This window comes from Canis lupus, chromosome 13 (assembly GCF_048164855.1).
Source record: "Canis lupus baileyi chromosome 13, mCanLup2.hap1, whole genome shotgun sequence".
In the NCBI taxonomy this organism is placed as follows: Eukaryota; Metazoa; Chordata; class Mammalia; order Carnivora; family Canidae; genus Canis; species Canis lupus.
The window spans coordinates 52,630,026-52,657,803 of record NC_132850.1 but is presented as its reverse complement, the minus strand read 5'-3'; the positions used below and the strand labels follow the sequence as shown (position 1 = coordinate 52,657,803).

The 27,778-nt window shown below is 41.6% G+C and overlaps 1 protein-coding gene across 3 annotated transcripts in view; it reads right to left on the bottom strand.

The window, feature by feature from the left end:
* TMEM131L (transmembrane 131 like) overlaps window positions 1–27,778 on the bottom strand; it is a 161,007-nt gene that overhangs the window by 74,684 nt on the left and 58,545 nt on the right. For all 3 annotated transcript variants that reach the window (XM_072773704.1, XM_072773703.1, XM_072773705.1), the window contains 2 exons: window positions 4,837–4,905; window positions 254–377 (listed from right to left, as the gene is read on the bottom strand). In XM_072773704.1, coding sequence (XP_072629805.1) covers window positions 254–377; window positions 4,837–4,905 — 193 coding nt within the window. The remainder of the gene's footprint in view (window positions 1–253; window positions 378–4,836; window positions 4,906–27,778) is intronic.

Below are 27,778 nucleotides of genomic sequence, written 5' to 3'. Positions count from 1 at the left end.
AAAAAGTCCCATTAGATATACAAGATTATACCTTGTTTAGATTCTAAACTTTTTTTTCCATGTAGATAGCAAGACCCACCAAAATTATGGACAACTGAAAAAATAAATGCTTAAGCAAACACACAGAAGGAAAGAGTTTGGGTAGCAGAAAAAGGGGAGACAGGGAGCAGAGGGTAAAAACTTCAGGCCAAAGAAAGCAAGAAAACCTGGCAGCCTGCCACAGCATAGTTTCCAAGAGTACATCAACACTTACCCTGCAATGAACAGGAGGCACATGAAAATGTCTAGCAGCTGTAAACACTGAATTCACCACGACCTCACTATCCCTACTAGGGTTGTAAGCATAGAGAATCTTTGCTGCAGGGTGACCCAGGAACCTAGAAGGGAAACAAGGAGAAAAAAAAATCCAATGTATTATGTGGTCATAAATATAGCTATCCATTCACTCATCCCTCCACCCATCCCCATATATATATACTTTAAACCTAGAAAGTGGGCAGACCAGGTGGCTCAGCGGTTTAGCCACCAGCTTCAGCCCAGGGCGTGATCCTGGAGGCCCAGGATCCAGTCCCATGTCGGGCTCCCTACATGGAGTCTGCTTCTCCCTCTGCCTCTCTCTCTTTCTGAGTCTCTCATGATTAAATAAATAAAAATCTTTTTAAAAAAAATAAATAAAAAATAAAATAAAATAAACCCAAAAAGCTGTTGATGTTCATTAAAGTTAAAAGCAACAATGATTAAATCCTGCTATTAATAAAGCATTTAATTCACACGTCAAAAACTGTTAAAAGAATTCTTTCTTTTATGAGGCACTTAAGCCAACCAATGGTAACACCTCACTGACTTTTGCGTTAGAAGAATTCAACCTGCATAGGCCATTAAATGCTTGCAAATATACAGAGTAGGAACTAGGAGCTCGCCTGACGGGGCTCTAATTCAAATGAAAATATGTTTAGATAAAGAAACTGCACTTAGAAAAACCCAGTTTTTTAAAAGTTTCTTCTCTAAGTAGTAAGTTTAAGATTGGGGGAATGGATTTCAACTCACAGAGAGACTATTAAATCTAAGGAAAGGAAAACTTAATTGGTGCTAAAGACCATTCTTCTGAGAAGAAGGTCAGCAGCACTTTCTAGCGCTTGCTCTTATCCATTTAAATCATGAGTCCTTTAGAAAATTCTGATGAAATCTTTGGATCTTCCCTCCACAAAGAGACACATACACACAAGCTTTAGACATAATCAAAATATTCGTGCACTAAGGTAAGAATGTCCGCTTTCCAGCAAACACCCTAACTGATGAGGACATTCATGTTGACTCTTCCCTTCCTCCTCTTTCCACCTGCAAGGCTAGCAAAGGAATGTAGCTAACTTCTGACCCACCTACCTGCCAAGTTCTCTAGAATCATTTCCCTCTGATTCCTACCACCTGATACCAAATTCACTCTCACGTCATAAACAGAGTCACAAAAATTCCACTGAAGCTGTTTCTCCAGTTTTAAAGCCCTCAGTGGCAGGGACCCAAATATACAGCTCTCCTTAATATGGCCTAGAAGTAAAACTGTATCTAAATTCAGCAAAAATTCATCTCAATTATACTTGTATTTCTCTGATTTTATTCTGAGTTCTCTAATACTAAGAGTTGTGTGTTTTAGGGAAAATGAAGTACATACTGTCCTGTGTACAATGGGATTTCCAAACTACTGTATCATTGCCATCAAATCCCTCACATTCCTCTTCCAGCTTTTCTTTTCCCTTTTTTTTTTTAAAGTAGGTTCCATGCCCAGCATGGAGTCCAATGTGGAGCTTGAACTCATGACCCTCTAATCAAGACCTAAGCTAATATCAAGAGTCTGATGCTTAACCAACCGAGCCACCCAGGCACCCTACCTCCTCCTACTTTCAATCACAAGTATTAACTGAAGGTTTAATACAGCCAATGTGTATTTTTAAAAATAAGCACTAATGTGATCAAAACCTTGGTTTTTTTTTTTTTTTTTTTTTTTTTTTAGCGTTATCTAATATGACTAAAATTTTTTTATACTACCATAAGCATAAAGGGTCACCTCAGAGAGCCCTGTCTTGGGAGTACCAGGCTCACATTTCCCTTTTCCCTCCATTAAGTTAAATAAATAAAGACCTCATACTTTTAGGTTTTAGGTAAATAATACAACTCAATATGCAAAGTTACTACTACTTATCCTCAAAGCTTTATATCCCACTCATATCATCAGAATATAAGATTTTTAGTTTAAAAAAATACGTATGTTTCCCAAACAAAAACACATTAGAAAATCAGACTTCAAACTGCAATTCTACAAGGTCCAGTGACTGCATCCACCAGAAACCTCACCAGACCTAACACAGACCTAGTTACCACTGTGCTATTTTTATTCTATTTTTTTAATTCTATTTTTAAAAGTGTTATGAGGATAAGAATTTCCTTCACTAGTGACAACTGGAAGATACTCTATTAATTTAATACTACAAAAGAATGATTAAAATCTCTTATGAATGATTAGCACTTTTTAATCTCAGGACCAGTGGAATATTAACCCTTACAATAAACCCTGAGACGTGGGCAGAAGGCAGGTGAATAACATGATCCTGATTCTGGATCCCAGAAGAAACCAAAGCTATGAAAAAGGGTGGGGTTTGCCCAAGGTCAACTTTGAAATAAACAATAGCAAAAGCTGTACGGGCAGTGAAGAAATGAGAGCTCTGCCTGAAGTTTGAATATACTGCCTATAAATTAGACCATTTATTAAAAGTAAGGAAAAATTTGACTGATTTTAGAAGTGTTCTAATTTAGACTACAGTTATCGAGATTTTTAAAAAACTTTAGCAAAAATAATTTATTCCCATAATTATATCCCAGAGCTCACTTATAAAAAAAAAAATAGCATGGTATGTGCTGGCTTAGAAATCAGACTTATTTAAAAAAAAAAAAAAATCGGACTTATTCTATTGCTTTTAGTGAAATGCCCTTGGGCAAAATACATTACTGCTCAGCAACAAATTCATGAGCATCTGTAGTCCATGCTCAAGTAGAGAGAGATTTGAAAATGACACACATGAGACTGTCTCTCTCTCTCTCTTAGATAATACCGCCCACCCATTATTCCACTATCCTTCCAGGATTGACAGGAGACACAACTGACAAGAGACACGATTGTACTTTGAGAAGTATAAAATACTAGATAAACAAAAATGAATCATCTAAAGGTGATTCAAGTCTAAAATGTAGCAACCTTTTCAAATAAAAGATTTTAAACATTTGCTTTTCAACCTGCTTCCAGTTATCAGGACCAGAATCTGATACATATAGCTAATTAATTTTTTTAGCCAATGTACCCACCCATCCATGTGCCCTGATTGCAGGATTTTTATCTTACTGAATTGTAAATATATCATAGACAGTCAGTGTCCTATGAACTGGAGTTATCCTGATCTAACTGTACTTACTATTATCCATCTTATTATATTTAGCAATCTGTGACATATATTTTTTCTTTTCCATATTTTTATTTCGTTAACATACAGTACAATCTTATGCAATATGTATTTTTAAAAGTAGGTCCTGCATTAAAATTCTTTAGAATAAACACTCTTCACCAAAGTAAAGTGATCTCTCAGAATCTCAAACCAGTGAGGTTTGATCAAAAATGCAGCTTCGAATGTTTCTTTACCTAAGAATAAAAATGTACAAATTCAAACACAAAAAAGCAGACACCTAGAATCTTGTAAAGTCAGCAAGAGCCCTTCCCACTTTTCTCTCTTCTTCCTTTTACAAGAATCTCCTTTAAAAGCTCAACAAGGTACTTTAAATTTAAAATTCCTTCTCCTTCCCTGCAGCTCTAATCTTTTGCTGATCAGAAGGAGAGGGAAAGAAGGAAATCCAGATGAATAAAGCAGAGCACACCAGGAGCCCACCACTAACTCACCCCAGATGCTCTCCTAGCACCATGCCTACTTCATTCACCTAACTTTTCCTGTAACTCAAAAAAGTTCTTTGTAACACTGCAGTGATGTTCCAGGCTGCTGAAATAAGCAGAGCTTTGACATCTGAAATACTTTTACTTCCATACTCAAATCTCTACAAATGTGAAACTGTATCTCTTCAGTGCTGATATATTCTGCATCCAGGGAGTTTAATACCTGAAGTTTCAAACTTCAACCACTTTAAGTGTCACAGCCAAAAAGAGTCTTTAAATTCTCCCCTTCTGCACAGCATCACTCTTCTCTTAACTTCTCCCAGTTCCCAGATTCGTCCCTCAACCAACACTCAGATCACATCCCCTTCATCCTAACAGTTCTGAACACGATGTAAGTAATTACAGCTTCTATGCTGTTTTCCCCACTTAACTCATTTCCAAAGTCTTAATTGTAGCAACAGTTGTACAGTGCAATTCTGAATCTCAAAGCATAGCAAGCAGTAAAAACAAGCCAATGAATCTAATGAAAAGAATTCAGAAACCATAAATATTTAGTGTTTTTCATTATAAAATAACCTGATTTGTTATAGAAAAACAGGGACTTAATACTGACTTCTTATTAAATTCCAATCACTATAAAATATTATAAAGTGTATTTATTAAATATTGGTGAAATGGCTAACACAACCTTACACTCTCCTTTTCACAAAAATATTCCTTTTAACAAGTCCTAGGATCAATATACCTCATATTACTAATATACCTAAAAAGTATTTAACATTTTATATATAGATATGTGTTATATAAAAATATATTTATATACATTAATATATTTTAAATATATATATCTTGAAAGCAAAAAATGCAAATAAAGTTACTAAAAATTATAAAGAAAAGATACTTACTGAATCCCGAAATCCAGAACTGATGGCTGAAAATGTAAGCCCTTTCCACTAAATAGTTTGTCTGAGAAGCTAAAAAAGAAAAGAAAAGACATTATTTTTTGTTTGTTTTGAAATTTGAATGCTGAGTTAAAGTATATTCTTAGGCCAATGGCTCTTACAAGCTATCATTTTACCCCCTCATAGATGAGTCTGAACTAGATTTTAAATTTAAAAAATTGAATTACTGGAAGTCTAATATAATTCTACAGCTGCAAAAATTCAAGATACTTTTAGATTATGGTTAGTATAATTCATATCAAATGTACAGATTCTGTAAGCATTCAACAAATATGTGCTTGCTTCGGCAGCACATATACTAAAAAAACAAATATGGGGATGCATTTAAGTTTTAATAGGCTTCATTTCTAGATGCATTCAAATAACATGACTATTTTCATAAACTTCAAATAAAGACATACATGTAAGGTGAGTGGAGTGAGGGGTTGGGAGGGAAGGAGATTTGGCCTCTAAATTAGCTAGACTATTTATGATGGGGAGGGGAACACAGCCAGGGTTGCCCCTAAAGGCTGAACCCATCATCAAATCTGTATTTTTAAGAATAACCATCACATAAAAACCCACATGGCAGGTCATACTTTCCACAAATGTTAATCATTACAATGATTTTTCTTCAGAGTCAAGACAAATTAACATACCAAAAAACATATTTAAAAAATAGAAGAAAAAATGTACATGTATAACATACATAAACATACTTAAAGACATAAAATACAGAATGTGTGTATGTATATATATGTGTGGTATATTATGTACACCAAGAAACTATCAATGATCATATGACATTTTTTTTAATATTTATTTATTTGAGACAGAGCTCTTGTATCTTGGGGGCAGGGCTTGTGGGGGAGGGATAGAGAGAAAGAATCTCAAGCAAACTCCCCACTGAGCACAGAGTCCAACTCAGGACGTGATCTCACAACCCTGAGATCATGACCTGGGTCAAAAACAAGAGTCAAACGCTAAACCAACTTAACCACCCAGGGGCCCCCGGTCATGTGACATTTTAAAAGCCATGTAATCCAAAATATTTAACTGAAAAAGCCCTTAAATGTAACATGTGTAGCTGTTTTCAAGGACTCCAGCAAGCTTTCCAAAATACAATCATTCCATTGTCTCGTCCCACCACCTAGCACTCCACCAAACATGGTCCCCAGACTGGTTCAGGAGTAGACGTCTGAGTTTCTGAGCTGCTGGCCAATAGAAGCTTTGTGACCTTCAGCAAGCCCACCTCCCATTTTTCTTGAAGTCACAAACAATACACAGACCAGAGAACCCCTTCTAAAATCCTCATCTGATAGGAAGAATCCTGGCTGCAATCTTTCCTTCCACCCTCCACTTCTCTGCCTCTAACTAAATCAAGGTGACAGCTCAGTCTCCATCTGCCCAGCCTCTGCCACTTCTCCACTTGCATTGAACTTGAGCAGAGAAGAGGTATGCTGTTTACTGGTCTCCCTCCAACCTCAAAAGGCCAGGACTAACTCCAAGACTTGTGTACAAAAAGGTCACCAACACACCTAGTTGCCTCCAGAAATGTTCTGAAGAACCCCCAGAGGTGATGGATGTCATGCACCACAGCCACTCACTCCAGATCGAGCTGGCCAGGGCTCAGCATTCCAGAAGAAAAAGAAAACAGGCAATTTCACATGCCAAAAATTATGTTAGAAAAGTCAGGCTACTATATAAGTAATAAGTAAAATAATTAAAGATAGTCTCTTCCTGTCTTGTACACCCAAAAGTGGATTTATCATTAGATTTCACACCTAATTTCTGAATGAAGGCAAGGTTTTAAGTATTTAAGTAATTCACTCAAGATCACAGAGCTACTAAGAGTCAGAGCCAGAATTCCAATGCAGATCTGCTGAGGTCAGAAACATGAAGCTGGTATGGAGTTCAGGCCTACCCAAGTTCACAGGAACCTACCCAAGGAACCCAGGCAGTCTAGCGGCTGGGTGAGAGTTTGGGCTTCAGAGCTCAACAAACTCGGATTCCAGGCCCAAGGCCACCACTCTGTAGTCCCGAGTGGGTCAATCACTTAACTTCTCAAAAGTCTCAGCCTTACTATCTTAAAATGAAGATGACAACAGATATCTACCACATAGTTATCCTGAGGTTAAAATGAGATAATAATGCCTTTGCTTCGTGCCTGGCACAGAGTTAAGTGCAATAAATATTAGATCATGTTACTAAGAGGAAGACTGTCATCTAACAAGAAAAGTAATGAGAACAGATGGAGAAGCCAATTGAGTTTGAGTCAGAGCTGACTTGGGGATTTAAAAGTCCCAAACGGGCAGCAGTACTTATCTCTGAATAGAACAAATGAAATCTAAACCAGGGCCATCTCATATCATAACAGAGATTTCTAAATCCCACAATCAGGAAGTTTTACACACCTAACAAAAATCAGATATGTAAGGTCCAACCTAAAGTAATAAACTAGACATAACCAGAGTTTCTTTAACTTCAAAGAAAACTCTATTTCAATCTCATTATGGAGAAGTAAAACCATGTCAATATTTCTGCCTAAAAGTCATAGAACAGATTCATTTTTCTCTTTGGTCAGTTTCGGCTCACTTGACTTTACAATTTTGAAAAGGAGACCAAGTTACACGGAGATTTAACATCACTAAGTTAAAAAGTTGGTTCCCAAAGAACCCCATCCAAGCAAGGAGAACACTTCAGAAAGTTGGGCTGGGCTGGCGGCACTGAGCAGGGGAGTGCGGAGCATACAGCAAGGGAGGTGGGCATGAACAGTGAGGACAGGAGGGTAGCCGACAACGAGGCCTTACTGGAGGATGAGAACACTGGGACGGTCCATGAGCCAGACACCCACCACAACACACCGTGACATGAGTCTCACGTGCCATGGGTCTGTGCTGGGCCTTCCCCCTAAAGGAACCTAAAGGTTGAACCAGTTTGTGCAATTTGTTTTTTATTTTATTTTTTTTAAAGATTTTTTTATTTATTCATGATAGAGAGAGAGAGAGAGGCAGAGACACAGGGAGAGGTAGAAGCAGGCTCCATGCAGAGAGCCCGATGTGGGACTCGATCCTGGGACTCCAGGATCATGCCTTGGGCTGAAGGCAGGCACTAAACCATTGAGCCACCCAGGGATCCCCAACAAAACCATTTAGATGTAGGTACGGTCTTGGACAGTACTCACACACATGCACATGCCCTCAAATATTTGTTAAAGACTGAAGGGGGGAAAAAGGCAGCAAACTGCCAAAATTTAGCCAACCATGGACATCAACAACCATCCTCAAATGTCAGTGGTAGCTAAGAAATTATACTGTGTTTAAAGACGCCAAAGTTTTCATTTCCAAATCGATGACATCAAAGTAACTTAAGCTTTACGAGCTACAGCAATAAAAGACAAAGTTCCTTCCCTTTTCTCCTTTACTCAAAAGTCAGCATTAACCTTTTTGCATGTGTGCTCTTAATAATGCGGATGTTTCTTTTATGTCCCAGTTCACCTGCCTCCTTCCCTCTAAAGAGTCCCCTCATCTGGCATAAAATAAACTCAGGCATCTTGTAAACACAAATGCTAAATTCATGCCACATCTCTCCAGTGTTCACTCCTCCCTCACCAGTTAAGATAATTCTAAGGAAAAGCCCTATATGAGAAGATAAAAATAAAAAAGGAGCACAGGGAGAAGAAATAGAGGTGACAGTAATCTGAGGTGAAGGGGCTCTTTATATGGACCTGTCCCACACTCTCTCGTAGCCCTTCTGAAGACACCGGCCTTCCACAAAGAGCTGACTCTTCCCTCAGCGTTGGGACATGTGGACGAGGCATTCTACACACGCTATTTGGTAAGAGTATCACTGCCTGAGATTATCTGACTTCTCCTCTTTTGTCTTCTTCTCTTTTTTCAGAAACTTCAGGTAACTTTTTTTTTTCTCTATATGTAAGACAAAGAAACAGTTCCAAAAAGAGTGGGTAGTACAAGAGAAAAGAAATTTCTCTGGAAATGAGAAGAGCTTGGTCCAGGTCCCAGGTATGATATGCGTGCCCATGTGACACCAGGCTTCAGTTTCCTCCTTGGCAAACTGAAGGGGCTGGACTGGACTGCGTGGCCCCGAGATCCCAAGAGGAGCGTTCAGATGCCCAGACTCTGTGTTCCTAGGAAAAGGAAATCTATCTGCCAATATCAGACACACCCATTAAAAAATTTCAGTCCGGTGACTTCGATATGGAAATGAATTAACTGTAACAAACTGTTCTGGCCATTCAGAAATGTTATCTGACCAAATCATCCCAAGCACAGTGCTCCACCTCTCTGGAAAGGAGCAATGGGGTCTAGGAACTGCAGACCCAGGCTCAACAGCTCTTGACAATTCAGGAAGAAGCTGCTACACCAGGGCAGGTGGCTAGCTCTAGGAAGAGTCTCCCCATCAAGGTTACAATCCAGGAAGCATCCCAACTCACAAAACTTAAAGATCAAGAAAGTTCAAAGAAAGGAACAGAAATGTCTGGAAGACTCAGGAAAGGCTTGGGGCCGGGGGTGGGGGGAGACAGGGGCCTCAAAGAACAGTTAACTCAAATGGAAACTGAGATAAGGGCAAGAGGGAAGACACAAAGGCTAAGGAAAGGCTAAGATACACAGGCCACGTCTGGAGAACCCCATCCAAGCAAGGAGAACACTTCAGAAAGTTGGGCTGGGCTGGCGGCACTGAGCAGGGGAGTGCGGAGCATACAGCAAGGGAGGTGGGCATGAACAGTGAGGACAGGAGGGTAGCCGACAACGAGGCCTTACTGGAGGATGAGAACACTGGGACGGTCCATGAGCCAGACACCCACCACAACACACCGTGACATGAGTCTCACGTGCCATGGGTCTGTGCTGGGCCTTCCCCCTAAAGGAACCTAAAGGTTGAACCAGTTTGTGCAGAAGATGGCCTGCAGAGGCTATTTGTAGTCCCTTCTGAACAGGTAACCCTCCACCCTCCCTTCACCCTCTGACAGTCATTTGACAGTGACTCCTATAGGGAGGATGGAACTGCCCGGTTTCCCATATTCCTCAATGGACTGGTTTCCATCCTCCTCAGAGCCCCAGCATCTATGGTTCACTGCCTTTTACATGCAGACTCTTCTAATACCTCGAGAGAGCAGCCATGACCAGGCTTCCACCACCCGATGAGGACAAGGACAAGAGGACCGGCTTCCCACACATTTCACGAACCCTCTCTGCCTCAGAAAGGTAACAAGAGACTGGAGCAAAACAACACTATTGTCTAGACTCTGAAGTCTTCACGGAAAGACATGCTGTGCTACTGAGCTACTTACTGGGCCTGCCTTATGACAGTCGACATCATCATCTGAGCACTACAAGTTGCTTTTGTTCAGCTCTTACTTCTAACTTAAAAAATACTTCACCCAGAAGTTAATGGCGGGAAGATAGGATAGACACAAGCAAGGCTACTCAAGTTAGAGCTGCCAATCTTCCTGGCATAGTACTACTGGCAAAGAACCACTTAACAATGAAAGCAGGAGGGCAGCCCGGGTGGCTCAGCGGTTTAGCGCCGCCTTCAGCCCAGGGCCTGATCCTGGAGACCTGGGATCGAGTCCCGCGTCGGGCTCCCTGTTTGGAGCCTGCTTCTCCCTCTGCCTCTCTGTGTGTGTGTGTCTCTCATGAATAAATAAAATCTTTAAAAAAAATAATTAAAAAAAAAAAACAATGAAAGCAGGAACCAGTATTTTTCTCCCATTGAATCCCCAAGGGGGGTAGGGGGAATCATTTGGTTGGACATGATTTTTCTAGCTTCTTCTAGTACAGGAGCCTCAGACTTCAAGGTCAAAGTGAAAAGGAAAATCCTGGGAGCAGTACTACCAGTCTGTCAGAGGTGCTCTCACTGATAATGAGATATGCAGCGTTTTAAACCAGCCCTGCACACTGCTGGCCAGGCCTGCCCAAGGCCAGAGCGGATGTCCGACATGCCGATCTGTCCCACGAGTTGTGAAGGGACAGATCTGTCCCCATTCATAGCTCCCGCGGATGAGGTGTTCCTTCTCTCAAAGACTAATGCCCAAGAGCCCCTTTCTGGATAGAACCTGGGCTGATTCTAGGCTCTTACCCATCCTACCCTCTCCAGGATTCTCAGCATCCCCTCCTGTGCTTTCTCCTCCACTTATACACATGAGAGACTCAAGCTCCTGTCACTTGAGAACACTCTTTGACCTTCATCCTTCCAACTGTGAGTGAAAGTGACAATGACAGGAACTACACTTATTGAGCACTGACAGTGTACTAGATGTTGTGTGCAGCACTATCCCATATAATCCTAAGAACCTTGTGTGGATACCATTGTTATCCCATTTCCACACCCAAAGAAACCGATGTTTTGAGTGTTTAACGGGAACAAGCCCCTATGCTACACTGCCTCCCATCCATGCCTCTGATATCCTGCCCCCTCACTCTACCAAAAATGCTTTTCTGAGGTCACTGGTGAGGACAAGCTGGGAAGGCAAGTGCTGAGGTTACTCAATCTCCCCACTGGCTCCTCTCCTGAAGTGCCCCTCCTTGGTTTCTAGGAAATCTTGCCCAGTCTCCCTCCTCCCTCTGTGCTGTTCCTTCTCATCTCCGTGCCAAGCTCCTCTCTCCCACTCTACTGACCCCTCAGCTCTCCCTAAAGTCTCACTATGGCCAGTCACACTTACTCCCTAGTTTCAACTGTCACCTACTGGGGGATGCTTCCTCTTCGGACATCTGTTATTTCTTTGCCCAGCATGCAAATTTCCTTACTTCAACCACAGACTTCCCACTACTACCCTTCCTGGATTCTGGAAGGGCCAGTTACTAATTTTTCTAAGCCCTGCTTATAGCCAGGATGCTGGCATGTGACCCAGACTTGGCCAGATTCACCTGCCTGAAGCAGAGCATCAAGAGCTGGTGCCATGAGGAAGGAAAGAAAGTGAGAATGGTTCTGGTCACAACCACGGCAGTCAGGCAGTGGGGTACATGTCAAGGACAGAAGTGTTCTGGGCATCTGCTTCCACTGCACAATTCTAGCTGTGGTTCTATCCTGCTAAGTCCCCTCTTCTTTCTTTGTTTTCTGAGCCTGGTTCTTCAGTCTTCCTAGAGATTCTGAGAGCTGCCCAACATCTTTTCAATACATTTCTTTTCTGCTTAAATCAGCCAGAGCTGGCTTCTGTGGTTTGACTGATTCATTTCCCAAGACTGTGTCTCTGTGGCCTGGACCACTCTGCTGGGCTCCTGACTCGGGTTTCCAAATGTACCAGACACCATCCCGCAGATGGCCTACAGGCACATCCAAATGGAATCCATGGTGGAATTCAACATCTCTCTCAGACTCCCCATTGGATCACCAGCACTGGACACTAGGCCCCCTCATGCATGGTTTTGCTTGCTGTGGTTTCAGTTACCTGCCATCAACCACGGTCCAGAAGCAGGTAATTATTCTTCTGATATACGCTTAGAAGGTCAATACTAGCCATTATAATGCTAGGTCAAAAAGCCTATGCCATTTACCTCATTAGGTAGACATTTCACATCTCTCATCATCACAAGAAGGGTGAATGCAGTACAATAAGTATTTTGAAAGAGATCACATTCTTATAAATTTTATTACAGTACATTGTCATAATTGTTCTATTTTATTATTGTTATTAACCTGCTACTGTGCCTAATTCATAAATTCAACTTTTTCATAGGTATGCACGATTACAGAAAAAAAAACACAGCTGATCCTTGAACAACACAGGTTTGAACTGCATGGGTCCACTTATACATGGATTTTTTTCAATAAACACAGTACTGTAAGTGAATTTTCTTGCTTATGGCTTTCTTAACATTTTTTCCCTCTATCTTACTTCATGGTAAGAATACAGTATAGAATACATACAACATACAGAATGTATTAACTGTTTATGTCATTAGTAGGGCTTCCAGTCAATAGTAGGCTATTTGTAGTTAAGTCTTGGGGGAGCCAAAGATATATGTGGACTTTCAACTGCATAAGGAATGAGTGCCCCAGCCCCATGCTGTTCAAGGGTCAACTGTATAGACAGGGCCCAATACTATCTACAGTTTTCAGGCATTCACTGGGGTTCTTGGAATTTATCCTCAGAGGAGACGGACTACCGTATGCCTATCTTGGTGAATTATGGCCTCCTACCCCGCCCAACCTGGAGACTTGTAGAGCTTCTGACTCCTGTACTTAATTCCCCTTGCAATGGATGCTGAAATGACACATTCACACCATTCAAATCTGTCCCCTCCTTCTAGTGGCACTAACAGGACTTTATCTTCAAAAGGCATTTGCAATACTGTGATTTGTCAGTATTTATTTCTCATATATATTTGGTCTTTATCCACAATTCATGGCTCACAGCTCCCAGAACTCTTAGAATTTCCTGCGTTAAGGGTGATAAAGGAGTCTTTTGTTATGTTAATGAATGGTGGACCTCAATCAAGGTGAGCGGCTGTTGCCATGGGAACCAACCTTGTGATTAGAGACTTAGAATTTTCAGTCACCACCACCCACCCCCCAAACTCCTCTGGGCAGGGAGAGGGGTGGGGCTGTAGGTTGATTCAGCCAATGGCCAGTGACTTAGTCTATCCTTACTATGTACGAAAGCCTCCACAAAAACCCAAAGAGATTGGTTCCTAGGGCTTCTGGGTTGCTAAACAGGTATAGGTGGTGGAGGGGCAGAAAGAGTGGTAGTCTGGAGAGAGCATGGAAGCTCAGAACCCTTTCCCCGGACCTCACCCAATGTATCTCTTCATTTGGCTGTTGATTCATACACATCTTTTAACATATCCTTCAATAAACTGGTGAACCTAAGTGTTTCCCTGATTTCTGACAGCTGCTCTAGCAAATTAGTTGAACCTAAGGAGAAGGTCAATAGAATGGCCAATCTGCACCTGTCAGTCAGAAGCACAGGTTAACAGTCTGGAACTGGTGACTGGCATCTGAAGTGGAGGGCCAAGTGGAGAGGGCAGTCTTGTAGACCTGACCCCTTAACCTGTGCAATCTCTGAGTATGCAGTGTCAGAACTGAGTTGAATTCTTGGACATCCTGCTGGTGTCCTAGAATTGTTTGGTGTTTTATGTAGAGGAGCCCCCACACACACTGAAATTGGGTCTGGGAACCCAAAAAGAACATGACATTTGCATTCCAAAGAATTTTAAAAATATATTATTACATTTATTCATACCACAGTCCACATGCCATAAAGAATTCCTTTAGTTAAGTCATTAAATTTGCAAAAACTTCTAAAAGAAAAGGCAGAATAAATAAATAAGTGAAAGAAAAGAAAAGGCCAGTAATTAAGCCCATGTTTCTTAACTCCTGTTCCAACTTATGCCTTAGCGCAATGTTTAGCTTTTCATCTATGGTTTAAAGATTTAACATCTTTTTTCTAGATTCTACGATAAGTTGAAATAATTAAATGTGATTTTTAAATCAGAATATAAAATGCATTGTGCTCAACCTTTCAGCTCTAGGACAACAAGTTAGGATGAAAAAGGAAGTCTCGAAACAGCAATGGAGTTGGCCAGATGCTACATATCAGAAGCAGAAGCTGAGGCAAATTCACATGAACACTAAGCGAATGTGGAGATTAGGGATGAAGGACTTGCCCTTCTCAATCACAGGTAGATAGTGCAAGTTCCTGCAATATACCGTGGCTATTTCTAGAAAACCAACTTTGAGCTCCCAGAAGTGTCCATGTAACTTTAGATACTGATACTAAAGTATACTAGTATACTTTAGATACTAGTTCTCTGAACGTGAACCAGCTATTTTTTTAAAGCTCATCTATAACCCTCTAAGCAACTGGGTAGGTATACTTATTCACATTATAAAAGCAGCAATGCCAAATCACACTGCCATGAATTTCTTCAGCTGTCCTGCATTAAGATATTACAACAGTCAAGGCTGTTGGACCCAAGCCTCCAGAGATGAATAAAGGGCTTACAATCTTGTATATAATACAAAGAGGAGCATAGTCCATAGGAGGAGGAAAATGATGTAGAGCAGGTTAGGAAAAGTGTTCTGGAAGAGGTGGCATGGGGTGGGGCTTGGAAGGCTGGATGTGCTGTCTCCCGGTGAAAATGGAAGAGGCATTCCAGACAAGGGGAGAAACAAATGGAGGACACAGACTATAGAAAAGCAAATAAGGTAAAAACTGACATACATAAGGTAATTTCTTAGAGTTTCTTGGTAGGATGAAAGAATAATCCTGTATCACTTCACATCCCAGAACAACATTTAATTCAAACATGATGAACTGATCTTTTTAATTTTTTAAATTAAAAAAACAAGTTTTTATTTATTTCAGGGATCTCTACATGCAACATGGGGCTCGAACTTATGACCCAAAGATCAAGAATTGGATGCTCTACCGACTGAGCCAGCCAGGTGTCCCAATTTTTTAAAAACCCAATGTGAGTGATATATCAAAATGATCTTCAGCCAATTACAAAGATTATTAGCAATACTGTCGGAAAACTCTCAAGAAAAATTTCTATACTTAAAAACTGTTCCTTGAACAGCCAGCCTTGTGGCCTTCTTGGCCAGAGCAAGTGAAGAACCTCCAGTGTTAGCTTCCTGGGAAGAGTACGGTGATTGTTAGTCCTGTACAATACTAACTCGTGTGTCCTGGCATTCCTGTTTCTTATAATACCTGGACGACATGTCATTATGCAACAAGATCAAGTCTTCTTTAAAAACAAAACAAAAAACTACCCTCTGAATATTAAAAAAAAAAATTTAGAGGATTTTTTGGACTGTCAAGCTGTCCACTAAGCACACTGGGCATACACCACACACTTGCCTACAGAGCATAACTTACTACTGCCAAGCTCACTTCTTGTATGATATAATCCCACTGTCAGAATAGCTTAAAAGCTGATTTTTCTCATGTGAAATCCAAGTAATACTGACACTGGAGAAACTAGACTAGAATGTTCCCAGAAAGACAAGTACTCCTTAATACAAATCAGAGGGGCTGAGTTATTTTTTTCCCTAGGGATTGGGGTGGGGAGTGGGGGTAGCTTAAAAATGTGTTATGTCAAAAACAATCTTCCCTTGAGAAATAATGGTAAAGTTTTCATGGTTTCTTTCCCAGGGTTCTGTATGACAGGGATTGTTCTACAGCCCTTAATATGCCCCCTCTCCCTCTTTCATATATTTTTTTGCCGGGCACCATTCCCAGGCTCCCTTGCAGCTGGGTACAGCTATAGGACCAAGTTCCAACAAATGGACGCTCAGCTCAAGTATTGTGCAGCAGCTTCCAGGAGCCCTCTGGCTCTCTCCTTCATCCCTTCCTCTCACCTGCTGCCATGAACACAAATGTCTCCACTTGCATCCTGAGTACCAGGCCCAGTACCCTAGGGAAGAAAATGTGGTGATATGGAGGGAGCACAGGTCCTTAAGACTTCCTGGAGCCTGAGGATGCAAAAGGTCATACTTGCACAGAAGGAAGAAAATTTTATCTTTCATTTTTATTTTTTTGCTGTATTTTTACTTTATTTACTTAAAATCAATTATTAACATAGAGTATATTATTAGTTTCAGAGGTAGAGTTTGTGATTCATCAGTTGTATACAACACCCAGTGTTCATTATATCAAGTGCCTCCTTAATGCCCATCATCCAGTTACTCCACCCCCCAGCAGCCCTCAGTTTGTTCCCTACAGTTAAGAATCTCTTACCGTTTGTCTCCCTCTCTGTTCTCATCTTGTTTTATTTTTCTTTCCCTTCTCCATGTTCATCTGTTTTGCTTCTTAAATTCCACATGAGTGAAATCATGTGGTATTTGTCTTTTTCTGACTGACTTATTTTGCTTAGCATAAAACCCTCTAGGTTCCATCCATATCATTGCAAATGGCAAGATTTCATTCTTTTTGATGCCTGAGTAATAGTCCTATGTGTGTGTACGTGTGTGTGTGTGTGTGTACCACCATCTTCTCTACCATTAATCTATTGATGGACATCTGGGCTCTTTCCATAGTTTGGCTATTGTGGGTGTTGCTGCTATAAACAATGGGATGCACATGCCCCTTTAAATCAGTGCTTGTATCCTCTGGATAAATATCCAGTTGTGCAATTGCTGGGTTGTAGGGTGGCTCTATTTTTAACTTTTTGAGGAATCTCCACATTGTTTTCCAGAGTAACTATATCAGTTTGCATTCCCACCAACAGTGTAAGGGGGTTCCCCTTTCTCCACATCCTTCTCAACATCTGCCATTTCCTGGCTTGTTAATTTTAGTCATTCTGACTGGTGTGAAGTGGTATCTCATTGTGGTCTTGATCTCTAGTTTCCCTGATGCCGAGTGATATTGAACATTTTTTTGGGTGTCTGTTTTCCATTTGCATGTTTTCTTTGAAGAAATGTCTATTCATGTTTTCTGCCCATTTTTTGAGTGGATTACTTGGTTTTTTGGGTGTTGAGTTTGATAAGTTCTTCATAGATTTTGGATATATCTTGTTTTAAACCACTAATATCTTGTAACTCTGTTATCTAAAAACCTAATTCTAACTGAAACAGCTTCTCACCCTTTTTCTTTAAAACATTTCTCTCTCTCTCTTTTTTTTTTTTTTTTTTTTAGATTTATTTATTTAGTTGAGAGTGAGAGAGAGCATGAATGGGGGAGAGGGGCAGAGGAAGAAGACGTGCTCCTGAGCAGAAAGCCTGATGCAGGGCTCAATCCCAGGACCCTGGAATCATGACCAAAGGCAGACATTTACCCACCTGAGCCACCCAGGCACCCCTCACCCTTCTCAAACACTGGAAAGGGGCCACTGCCAAACAGAACTAATACTATGTAATTTCCCATCCTTCTAACCTCTGCTGACCCTCAGAGATGAGCTCCCAGTGGCATCCCCTTCCATGTGGCCCAGAACCATAGCTTCCCAACGAATCAGAAGGCTACATGGTTAAGCAATACAAGTAACCCAAACCTGATGACAAAACAAAGAAAATTTTAAGTAAAGAAAGGATAGCTCCTGGCTGCCTTTCACTGGGAAAAGTCACTGGTTGTGGTAGTAAGCTCCTGGTGGCTTTGTTCACAAGCTGTTGTAAACTGAGAAATGCTTGTGTATGAACTGCATTTAGGACTGGGCACACAGGAGCTACCTTCGAGTTTAGAACCTATGGTTCTGCTCCTGACCACACAATGAAGGAACAATTTCATGCAGGGACCTGAGAGATCTCTGTGAGACACTTCAGGAAACCCAAGGTAGGAAGGTGTTCCACACTTTTATGACCACAGCAGAAACATAAGAAGTGCTAGAAGGGACACACAGGTGATGTCCCCACCTGGCCTTGTATGAATAAGTCCTCAAAGGGGCCTTGCCCATAATAAGAACCCATTTACACTGCAGTGAAGGTAAGGAATAAAAATTATTCTACTTTTCAAAGGCACTTGAAACACACTCAATTATTGATATGCACTGCCTCCCTCCCCAGGGGATGGATGACAGGAAACCTAGAATGGAAAGCAACTACCTTCCTGCTCCACTCAATGTCCTTCAACACTATGACAAACTACACAGCTCTTGCAAAACCAGAAGAGGAAGAACGGGTGAAATGGTGTCCGATTTCCTACTCCATCTTGGGAGGAAGGAATCCAAGGGACAAAAAGGTTTTACCAATGAAATAAGTTTACAGCATTCCCAGGGCCTACAGATGACTGGATCCCAATCAGAAACCAACCCACAAGAGGAGAATTAACTAGAAAGAGAAGTGTAAGAGATCGTCTACTGTTCTTGTAACCAGAATTTCAGTTTCTACTACTGTAAAATTAAGGCAGGTAGGTCCACTGTGAGGATTAAATGAAATTTGTATGGAAAGAGCTTGCAAAGCACCCAGCAGAGTGTTTGCCCAGGTTGTAGAGAGAGGAGTGTCAGTTCTAAGGTCAGCAGAAAAGCAAAATAAGGAAGACTGATATTCTGATTTCCACTGACTCCACAGAAATAAATCAGGACAAGGCTAGAAAGTGTCTGTTTTCAAATTTAATTTATTGGGAGGGAGACAGGGAGGAGATGGTGGGGGGGGCGGTTCAGGCAGGCAGAAGGCCTCCAACTTAATTCAAGGGAGCTGACAGCTCCAGGCTGCACTCCCCTGGAACAGCAGCACAAGTAGCTGGAGCCTCCCTTTCAATCCAGCCCAGGGAATTTAATTGTTCTTAATTATACAGGCGCCACTCATATGCAAATAGTGCATGAAGAGTTTTCCTTTTAAATTGTAATTTTTCTTTCAAACCCCTGAGGCACTGAAGTGTTATTGCTGAAGATGTCACAAGAAAGAGTGGCCCCGTGGTCCCTCAAGCCCAGGGGAGAGGCCCCTCTTCACAGGCCCTCCTCCCTCCCTTTGTCTGGCCCTGCAAGCTTGCTACCCTCCCACTGGTCAGAACTGACCCAGCCTTGCAGCCCCAGCTCCGTCTCTAACATCTCCCCCTCTCCTTCCAGCATTCTCCATCCCCAGACAAAGCACAGGAGATGAACCCAGCGCAGACTCCAGGGCCCAGCAGACAAGGGAGGGGAAAGCAAAGATCTGCTGGTGGCAAAGCTGTCTTACCCACTCAATCCTTTTGTCAAGGCACACCAATTGCAAAATAAGCGGAGCTCCCTAACAAAAATTTTGTGGTTTTTTTTTTTTAAGATTTTATTTATTTATTCATGAGAGAGACAGAGAGACAGAGAGAAAGAGAGAGGCAGAGACATAGGCAGAGGGAGAAGCAGGCTCCATGCAGGAACTCAGGGATGTGTGACTCGATTCCAGGACTCCAGGATCACGCCCTGAGCCGAAGGCCGACGCTCAACTGCTGAGCCACCCAGGCGTCCCAAAATTTTGTTTTGAAAATAATAATAGCACCGTGAAAAAAAAAAAGCTGCTAACAAGTAAATAAAAGGAAACAAAACTGTCATGTGCACAATGACTACAACTACAGAATACACAGAGGAACAGGAGAAGACAGTTACCAAATATTAACGGCAACGTTAGGACGGGTGGGAAGTCGGTAACATCTCCCTCTCCCCGGATTATCCAAAACCGTTAAGCGGTTCTGTGTCTCTGAGAATATTAAAATTTTTCAGTTATGGGCAGCCTGGGTGGCTCAGCGGTTGAGCGTCTGCCTTTGGCTCAGGTCATGATCCCGGGGTCCTGGGATGGAGTCCCACATCGGGCTCCTTACGGGAAAGTCTGCTTCTCCCTCTGCCTATGTCTCCGCCTCTCTGTGTCTCTCATAAATAAATAAATAAAATCTTTAAAAAAAATTTTTTTTCAGGCAGCCCGGGTGGCTCAGCAGTTTAGCGCCCCCTTCAGCCCAGGGCCTGATCCTGGAGACCTGGGATGGAGTCCCACGTCGGGCTCCCTGCATGGAGCCTCCTTCTCCCCCTGCCTGTGTCTCTGCCATTCTCTTTCTGTGTCTCTCATGAAAAAATAAATAAAAATATTTTTAAAAAAATTTTTTCAGTTACATGCTTTTAGAAAACTCAAGAGCAATAGGAAGGCACATTCTTCTTAAATATAACGTCATCATTTTTAAAATCAATTCAAATTTCCACTTTTAGAAGTTATTTAAAAGCTAACATTTCAATTCCAGAAGACTTGGTTGGTACTTTGCTCTATTTCCCTAACTCACCCATTATACTTTCCAGCCCCCCAGAGGCTCCTCTTCCTCCACCACATCTTCAAGACTGAGACCCCTAAGCTGCCAGCCTTCTCTCTCCCTCCTGCAGGCCCTCGCCGGCTGATGTATAATCTCAGAGTCCCAACATCACCCCAAACTTACACCTCTGGCCCAGCCCTCTCCTGGATTGCAGCCCTCTGGCTGCCCACCCACAGGTCAACTGGAGGTCTGTAAGACATTAAAAAAAAAAAAAAAGTCTAAAACAAAACTCCTTACCCCAATTTACTCCATCAATAGCCATCTCAGAGCCCAGTTGTTGAAGCCAATAATCTTGGAATCACCTCGGACGGTTCTCTACCTTATACCCCACATCTTGTGAGCTCTGCTTTCAAAGCATATCCAGAACCTCAGACCCTTACCACCCTCGTCACCACGTTCTGGATGGTCAGAGGACCCTCGTCTCCCCGATGTCTTGGTGACCAGGTGCACGGCCTCAACTGCCCTCCCTCCAGTCTAGGCTCCAAATCAACCTTTATAAATCTAACTCTGATCCTGTCCTGTGCTCGGCTCAGAACCCCCCCAAGCACTGCCTACTTCAAAGTTCTCAGGCGAACCTGCTGGGCCCTCCCAGTGACCTCACTGCCTTAGACTCCCGCCCCTCCTATGCACAGGGTCAGCTCTGTGATCATTCCAGGCCTAAGTTCCCACCTTAAAGTACCTTGGTACTAGCTGCTATCAGAACATTCTCCTCTCACACAGCTTCATGGCAAATACCCTTACCTCCTCCAAATCTGTACAAAATTCCTTCCTTTGAATAAGCCTCCACACCCTAAAGACAGCCCCCAACCTACCCCCAACCCTCATCTCTTCCCTTGACCTAGTTTGCAACTTCCTCCATACCACATACTGTCTTCAAACATCCATGAGTTTCAGTTGTTTATTGTATTTAGGTTTGCTGTCTCATTCCCGTAACCAATTTGATGGCAAGTTCCACCAGGACAGGGATTTTGGTCTGTCTTGTGTGCCAACGTGTCCCAAGTATTTAGAGAACGGCTGCTGAATAGGACTTGTTAAGTAAAAGAAAACCTTTTCAGCTGATGCCATGGATTTAGAAAATCACAATTCAGGCCTCAGAATATCTTTTTAATTATCCAGCATAAAGTCAGCCTCACCATAACACAGCAGTACCACAGGATTATTTTTTTTTAAGTTTTCTAAATTTTGATTTAAAGCTTTACTGAATCTAATTTTAAGAGAAGAAAGAAGAAAGAAAGGAAGAAAGAAAACAAAAGAAAAGAAAGAAAAAAGAAAAGAAAAAAGAAAAGGAAAAGAAAAGAAAAGAAAAGAAAAGAAAAGAAAAGAAAAGAAAAGAAAAGAAAAGAAAAGAAAAGAAAAGAAAGGTAGGGAGCAAACTATGTATAGAACATACATGTCAGGTAAAAACCCATGTCAGGTAAGTTATATTTTTTATTCATCTTAGAAAAAAAAAAAGTCAGGCCTAGTCACATCAAGAGAATACAAATTAGAGTGACTTACAAAATCACAGATGCTATAATTGTTAAGAAAATGTCAACACAACAAAGAAATTTTAAAGAACCGAACCTACTAAGGAAAATACGGCAGTGGTTCAGGCACTGAACGTCACAGAGAGGTAAAAGCCAGCACCCCAGGAGACCCGCTTTGTTAACCCCTGGCTGTGAAGAATCTTTCAGAAGCAGCATCCGGGGCCTGGGCCTGGTTCAAATCTCAGAAGAACCATCTGAATCAGCATCACTAGTTACTACAATATGACTGAGATGGTTGCTTTGGTCTCACTCTTAAATGAGTAGATTCATAATCCCAGAATGAAGAAATAAAAACCTACAGTATTTATAAAAAAACAGTTACACAAAAACCAAGGCAAGCTGAGGTGAGCCCTGGCACCTGACCCTCAGCCTCACTTCCAACAGCTCAGCAGCAGCCCCGGACCAGCACCAGTGGGGAGCCGATGCATACCCCAGCCCCACACCAGCCCCACACCAGCCCCACACCAGCCCCACACGAGTCCTCTGGCTACCAGGGGGGCAAATGTGGTCAACATGGAGATCAACATCGGCGAGATGGAGGGAGAATCCTTAAATCCACTCACTCCTTGAACCCAACAACCCTCCTTCCAGGTTTTAAGAGCTAACAAATGTCTTTTAATGCTTAACCAAATGATTAGAGTCTATCACTTGAAGCTGAAAAGGTCCCAGCTAGTAGTTAGATAAACCCAGTTACTAACATATAATTCATGAGGTTAAGTCCAAAAGTCAGAAAAGCAAGTAACCTTTGGAACATTAAATATATTTTATAACTGTTTATAAAAGCACATGCTTTCTGAGAAATAGGATGATTCTGCAGAGGGCCTAAGAAAATCTGCATTCCCACCAAAAAAACAAAAGCAAAAAAAAAAAAAAAAAGCAGAAACAATATCTCTTAAAAAGTGCAAACTATGTTTTCTTTATAAAAGAACCAATAGCTTCTTTTAAGAGGGACAGAAATGTTCTAAAATTAGATTGTGGTGATGGCTGCACAGCCCCAGAGATAAACGAAAAAACAGTGAACTGTGTACTTTAAATGGGCGAACTGTACGATATATGAATTATGTCTCAATAAAGCTGTTATTTTTTTTTTAAGAACCTATAGCAACCACATGGTGCCAGCCTCCTAATTCAATACTTCTGTCAGGATTCAATGCAGCAAAGGAAAGAGGAGGCCACTTCTGCAGATGCATCTTCTCAAACATGCACCCATACAAGCCCTACAAGCTCATTTCCTTTCTGCACGCAGATGCCTCTTATACATAATGAAAATGCCATATGCAGATGCATTTGATTAGCGCCATCCACATTTCCCATCATTATGCAGCACTTGGTGAGCTGCAGTTAATTCCTGCCTATTATCCAAGTGCAAAATTATTCTGCCTAATTTCAAGCAGTCTGGCAGCTGCAGAGGAAAAGGAGTCTTGCCCGTCAGTGGAGGCCCGTTTGACATATAACCCCCGCTGTTACAAGGCCTCCAATCATCTAGGGCTAATCAATTTCAATCAAGTAGGCACCATCCGACCACAGAACAATGGTGACTTCCTTCTTCATCTGTTAGCATGGACCTTCAAAAAGCCAGCATGAGAGGATGAACGAGAAGGGCAGAAATCAGGACTGGTGTTTCTCTTTTCTTTGGGGGGAGGAAGGCACAATGCGGGGGTGAAGAAATCAAAAGCAGAACGAGTGTTTACACCAAGACATGTTCTCTCCCCTGCCATCTCCCCAACCCCGTATTCATCTACATGGACATGTGAGCCCTGATCCTTAAACCACCTGGCCTCCAGAGCTCAATGAACTCTAAAAACTACTAAATTATTCTGAATTTGCCAGTTCTCCAAATAATCCTTTGACCTCTCTTCTGAGGAGGCATTTCCGTATTTTAAATAGCTTCCATTGTGATCTTCCTTTAACTATAAACAGAGGTAAGAAAATACACTAACAACATTTTATACAATGAAATGGAAGTATTATACTGTAAAATACCATATTGATAACAAGAAAATACTATACTCAGTTAAGTTGTTAACTTTCATTAGAAACAACTCAATTTTTATCCTATATTCAGTAACACTTCAGAAATATATTTCTTTCCTCTAGTTATAACAAAAGAAGGAAATCCTGTACACTCCACTCGAGAAATACTAGCACATTCTGGCAGTAGTCACAGAGCTAATCCCATTAAATTCAAGAAAAGGTTAATCCTCAGCAGTGGAATCTTTCAAAATGTGTAACTCCTAAACATTTCCTCCCTTTAAAAAAAAAAAAGGATCATCATGAGGCACCCTGGTGGCTCAGTCAGTTGAACCCCTGACTCTTGGTTTTAGCTCAGGTCATGATCTCAGGGTGGTGAGACCAGCCCTGACATCTCTGCACTCAGCCGGAATTGGCCTGAAGATTCTCTCTTCCTCTGCCCCTCCCCTGCTAGCATGGTGGGCATGCAAGCACACTGTCTCTCAAATAAACAAATCTTTAAAAAAAAAAAAAAAAGGATTATCATAAGCATAGCTCATAGAGTCAAGAAATGAGTCCACTGGTATTCAATTTACCCATGTCTCAGAGATAACCAGGAACAGCTTTTTAAAAATATAGACTTTAGGACTCCATCACTTCTTCCTGAATCAAAATCTCTGGGGACAGAGCCTGGAAACCTGCACTGTGAGAACAGCTCCCTTAGGCAATCCCACAGTCCTTGCACCCATTAGGAAAGCAGTAGCACATGCATTTCAGAACTACAGATCCACCTATCTATCCCTCTGCTGCTCATTCTGGGATCCTTCCAGGGATACTTCTGTTTCCAATCAGCTCATTCATTCTCACCATAAAATTCTTCAATCTCAGAATCAGGTTGCAGGAAACAAGCTAGCTATTTTAAAGCAGAGAGAGATTTTAATATAGGGAATTAGATGCTTATGAGATTGCTGCAAGGTTCAAGGGAGCAGCCTCTCTGCTGGGCCCTCCAGAAAGGACTCCCAGAAAAACAGGAACGCGACCCAACCAAGGATACGGGCACCTCTGCCACACTGGGAAGCTGTACCACTTCAGGAAGCAGTCCTGGAGCTGAGTCAGGAACATCCTGTCAGCTGTGATCGCAGGACCTGAGAGTTGCCCCTGCCACCACTGCTGGTCCTATGCCACATATCCACTAAGTCAAATCAAGGGAAGAATCATTCACTTTTTGCTACATTCCAGAGGTTGAACTTCCATAAGCTGAATGTGCTTCTGATGCTACTGCCCTGAACAATGGTCACAAGAGGGCAGCCTGGGTGGCTCAGCGGTTTAGCGCTGCCTTCAGCCCAGGGCATGATCCTGGAGACCTGAAATCGAGTCCCACATCGGGTTCCTGCATGGAGCATGCTTCTCCCTCTACCTGTATCTCTACCTCTCTCTGTGTGTGTCTCGCATGGATAAATAAATAAAAAAAAAAAAAACAAAAAAAAAAAAACAAAAAAACCCACAATGGTCACAAGAGCCAAGCCCAGCATGCCAGCCTCCCCTGAACAAAGGACCTCAACTCTGCAACAGACTGATGCAGCACTCACCTATTCCACAGTCCTTAACACTCTCACATCTCCCTCACCAACAGTACTTCCTCTGGCCTTTCTTCTATTTCCCCTTCCTGGGGGGACAACTGCTCATTCAGATCCCAGTACTGTACCTAGTATCTTCTGAGCTTCTTTTTTGATTCCACTCATAATACAGCCCCAGCCCATCTAGGTCTTCTATAAGGTCCTTAGTTTTATCATCCAATAAACTGGATCTTTGCCCCCAAGTCCCATCATTCACCAAATTAATGCCACTTGAACTAAACAAGACAGGATGAATAAAAAACATACTCACACCACCTCTACAGGACAACTCCAATAATCACATTATCAAGATCTGCCCAAATGCAACCAGTATTTTTTACACAGTATTTTCTAAACCATATGTCCAACACAGCATAAGTGCTATGAATGCATAAAAGTCCCTGACCACAAGGAGATGGTATTCTCAGAAGAGCAGCAGAGACCTAAGAAAAAAGAACAGTAGAGACAGCAAGAATTTTAGGTGCTTACTAGAATATTTGACACCAGTATTAACTATAAACTACTCAGATTTGAAAGAATAATGTTTGTTCCTTCCTTAAAGCATGCATGAGGTCTCGTGAAATGAACATATGGTACCATCTTGTGTAACAGCCCACAGTGTCCATTTCTGCAATCAGATCTTACTTAATACAATACCACTGTGTGACTTCAAAACACGAGCATATGTGAATAACAGAAAACCTCCCAGAGTTACCTGGCCAGGGTGAGGAGTGAAGGGAGATCTTTAAAGCAAAGAAAATCATTCCTAACACCAAGGAGCCAGGCCAGAGAGCATATTACAGTATGTCAGATATACACGCAGCCTTAATTTCTTAATTTATTTTCTCCTGTGACTAAACTACTTTTACTCCTAGATTTAACATATTTGGTAACATATTTGTGCTTGCATTAAGATGCACACCCCCACCCCTACCCCCCACCGAGGGATTCAGTTTTCTCTTCTCACTGGCTTTTCATATCTTTTGGCCTACTGCCTTCCAAAGCAGCAGCATCGGTTTCTAAATAAGAAGTCCACATAAGTTCCTCACTGTCCATATTCACTCTCAGTAAGTGGACACATATACACAGAGTAAGTTTCTCTTCAAGTTATGCTGAAGGCGGAAGAGGCACATCCACAAAAACCTGCTAATTTCTTTTTAAACCTGCTAATTTAAGTGAAAACTTTACTTCCATTTCTTTTGTAAAAGGATTCCATCTCATCCTCCACGTTTTAGAAGCATGCTGTATGCAATTTCCTTAAATAGAAAATTCAAAATAATCACTTCTTTTACTACTGCAAATACAACCAACTCTATATGGAACAGAACATTTCCACGTCCTATAAAGTCAAAGTTCACAGGCACTAGGTTAAGTGCCATTTCTCACAAGCACTGAGATAAAATTAATTATGAACCATCCTGCAAATCACCAAAGATTAAGGACTGATGAATGGTCTCTGAAGTCCTCTGGACTGTGGGGTAAAAGCAATGGAAAGCTCTTCCTCACTTCACAGAACCCTATTTCAAGAGGACATGATCCTCCCAGACCAGACAAAATGCAAAGCTGCCCTACAGAAAGAGAGCACAAATCCAAAGCCTGGTGTGATCTCTAACACGTATCATCAGATAAGAAACTATAGCTAACATTTCTCGAGTTTCTACCCTATCTCAAGGCCATACTCTGACGGAGGGGCCAGCTCCTCCAATCCCAACCAAATCGCTCTGCTATTTCTCTTAGTCTTGGAAACTCTGCTTTGCTTGATATATAGCAACTTTAATACAAACATTTTATGAAACAGGTCCAGGAAGGGAACCTACAAGAGACAAGACCAGTATTCTAAAGAAAGTAAGAAGAACATAAGAGAAAACGGAAGTGACAGTTACTTCCTCCTTAAGTTCCAAAATAAGTCTTTTCCTCCTCTACCTGCTTTTAAGCTGACACTTGTTCTCACCTTGTTTTTAACTGTCTTGTTGTTTTTAAACTTAGAGGTTTCCCCCTAAATTTCCAAGGTGAATGGGTTTATCTGCAATACTGCAATGAGACTGGACACTCTTATTTTAAAACTGGTCCTCTTTTTTTCAGTATTTTAAAACATGCCACATAGTTTTCTCCAGTCACTGGAAAAGGATACACTAAATTTAAAACTTATGTTT